We start from the raw sequence: 3,199 nt of genomic DNA on the forward strand, positions 1-3,199 counted from the left end.
AGGGGATCCCCAGCCCAGCGTCCACTGGGTCCTCTTCGACGGCACGGTGGTGAGACCTCTGCAGCTTGTGAACGCAAAGCTGTTCCTGTTCCCCAACGGCACCCTGCACCTCAGCAGCGTCGCCCCTTCCGACAGCGGCACTTACGAGTGCATCGCCACCAGCTCCACCGGCTCCGAGAGGAGGGTGGTGAGCCTCGTGGTGGAACGCAGAGATACGCTTCCAAAAATAGCTACCGCTTCTCAGGGAATGACTCGGCTGAATTTTGGGGACCGGCTGCTTCTGAACTGCACCGCGACTGGGGAGCCAAAGCCCAGGATCATCTGGAGGTTGCCCTCCAAGGCAGTTGTCGACCAGTGGCACAGGTAGGAGCCCCGTTCTCCCCCTCCTCCTTCAAACGTCAAGGGCTGCCTTCCCTGGTGCTCAGGTAAGAGACTGGCACGTCACTGAAAATTGCGGGCTAAATTCACTTTTTCAGGTTTAACGGAAAATACTGGACTAAATTCACTTTTTCAGGTTTAACATCTGTGGTGACGGCTTGTTATTGCACCTCTGATAACAGACCACACGGATTGTTGTAACTAGGTGGCCTTACCAAAATGTGTACAAGCCCGTATTCGAACTAAGAGAGCTGATGTTAATCATACACGGGCCGAATTTTGGTCATTTTATTCTCCTGTGATTTAAGGTGGATTCTTAATTTGTGCCAGTACATGGTTTGCACTTCAACAGAAACTGACATTAATAAAGGGGATTTGGGTATTTCTAAATAGTGGTAAGTCTTTGCCATACGACTTCTAAAGAATTACCAATGTTTAGTTTCATTGATGACAGCCACATAAACAACATTTAGTGCTCTTCCACCATAAAACTGACACATTTCTTAATTGTTGAAACAAACTAATTTAGAACTATGAAAACCACAGAAAGTGACTCGTGCTAGAACTTCCGTCTTCACAGCCAGAGAGTTCGCAGTGCTCGTGCTGGCAAGAGGCGTGTCTGTAAACCTGTGACAATCAAACATTTAGATTAACAGAAGCGAAAGGCTCGGTCCATAATTCTTCTCCTTTCTCCCCCACAACAGAATGGGAAGCCGAATCCATGTCTACCCCAACGGATCCTTGGTTATCGAGGCAGTTACTGAAAAGGATGCAGGTGACTATCTGTGTGTCGCGAGGAACAAAATTGGAGATGACCTGATACTGATGAAAGTCAGCATCACAATGAAACCAGCCAAGATTGACCAGAAACAGTATTTCAAGAAACTGGTGCCGTACGGAAAAGATTTCAGAGTGGACTGCAAAGCCTCCGGGTCACCCGCGCCGGAAATATCCTGGGGTTTGCCGGATGGGACGGTGATCAACAACGCCATGCTGGCAGACGACAGCGGGCGCAGGTCTCACAGATATGTCCTCTTTGACAATGGAACTCTGTATCTCAACAAGGTTGGAGTAGGAGAAGGAGGAGATTACACTTGCTATGCTCAAAACACGCTGGGAAGAGACGAAATGAAGATCCACATCACAGTCGTCATGGCAGCCCCTCAGATAAAGCACAACTACAAGACACACGTCACAGTGAACGCTGGCGACATGGTGTTGCTGGACTGTGAAGCTGCTGGAGAACCCAAGCCAAAAATATTCTGGTTGCTGCCTTCCAGTGACATGATCTCCTCGTCAACAGCCAGACACCTCCTGCACGTCAACGGTTCTCTGTCGGTCAGTCGGGTCAAACTGGTAGATGCCGGCAAATATATGTGTGTTGCTCGTAATCCCGGAGGGGACGACACAAAACTGTACAAACTGGATGTCGTTGCTAAACCACCCATCATAAACGGTTTATACACGAACAAAACCATCATGAAAGTGACGGCGGTGAGGCATTCGAAGAAACAGATTGACTGCAGGGCGGAAGGGACGCCTCCCCCTCAGGTCATGTGGATCATGCCTGACAATATTTTCCTAACGGCTCCGTATTACGGGAGCAGGATCACAGTACACAAAAACGGGACGCTTGAGATCCGGAACATAAGGCCTTCAGACACAGCAGATTTTACCTGTGTGGCCCGTAATGACGGCGGGGAGAGCGTGCTGGTGGTGCAGCTGGAGGTTTCGGAGATGCTAAGGCGACCCATGTTTAAAAACCCGTTCAACGAAAAAATAATAGCAACCCCTGGGAAAAGCACCATGCTGAATTGCTCGGTGGATGGGAACCCCCCGCCCGACGTCAGCTGGATGCTGCCCAACGGCACGTGGTTTTCCGGCGGCATCAAGACTTCCCAGTTCCTCTCGGGAAGCGGCGGCACCCTCACCATCCACAGCCCTGACCGGCACCAGGCGGGGAAGTACCGCTGCGCCGCCAGGAACCAAGTTGGCTACATCGAGAAGTTGATCATCGTGGAGGTGGGCCAGAAGCCCAGTATCCTCGCCCACCCTTTGGGGCTGGTGACGGGGAGCCGCTGGCCCTCCACTGCCTGTCCGATGGGAGCCCTCGCCCCAGCACGGCGTGGACCCTGCCAGGGGGGCACGTGCTGGACCGGCCGCAGGTCAATGGGAACCACGTCCTGCTGGAAAACGGCACGCTGCTCATCCGGGAGGCCACCGTGCATGACAGAGGGGATTACGTGTGCAAGGCTCACAACAGTGCCGGAGAGTCCTCCGTGACGGTGCCGGTCGTGATCGTGGCGTACGCGCCCAGGATTACGAGCAGACCCCCGCGGACCGTGCACACGCTGCCTGGCGCGGCCGTCCAGCTCCACTGCGTCGCACTGGGAATACCGAAACCCGAAATCACCTGGGAGTTACCTGACCGCTCGCTGCTCTCTACAGGTCACTGGGGCCGGGCATCTGGGAACAAGCTGCTTCACCCGCCGGGGACGTTACTCATCCAGAATCCCCGACCCTCAGACTCTGGCGCGTACAAGTGCACAGCGAGGAACCATCTCGGCAGCGATTTCACTGTAACGTACGTTCACGTCATCTGAAATCAGAAATATGGAATGAGTGATGGTCAACAAAGCCTGCAGCTGGACTAAGCTCTTTCTTCCTGGAGTGCACTTAATCCAAGGCAGCCAGAGGCACCCAAGTGCCAAAACACATTTACAGTACTTGGTGTGCCAAAAAAAAAAAAAGAGAGAGGAAGGGCTTGGGGAAAATTAGATCTAGCAGCATCACTCAGAATTGGTTCTTTCAGTGATTAAAC

General features: G+C 52.6%; 1 protein-coding gene and 1 pseudogene across 1 annotated transcript; both read left to right on the forward strand.

The window, feature by feature from the left end:
* Nucleotides 1–64: 64 nt before the first annotated feature.
* LOC104278054 lies at nucleotides 65–367 on the forward strand (annotated as a pseudogene).
* A 716-nt stretch (nucleotides 368–1,083) lies between these two features.
* On the forward strand, nucleotides 1,084–2,981 carry LOC104269928 (immunoglobulin superfamily member 10-like). The gene is given in 2 exon segments (XM_009874906.1): nucleotides 1,084–2,443; nucleotides 2,446–2,981. Coding segments are annotated over 2 exon segments (1,896 nt in total).
* The last annotated feature ends 218 nt before the right edge of the window (nucleotides 2,982–3,199 follow it).

Source organism: Apaloderma vittatum, unplaced genomic scaffold (genome assembly GCF_000703405.1).
Source record: "Apaloderma vittatum isolate BGI_N311 unplaced genomic scaffold, ASM70340v1 scaffold29428, whole genome shotgun sequence".
Classification (NCBI taxonomy): Eukaryota; Metazoa; Chordata; class Aves; order Trogoniformes; family Trogonidae; genus Apaloderma; species Apaloderma vittatum.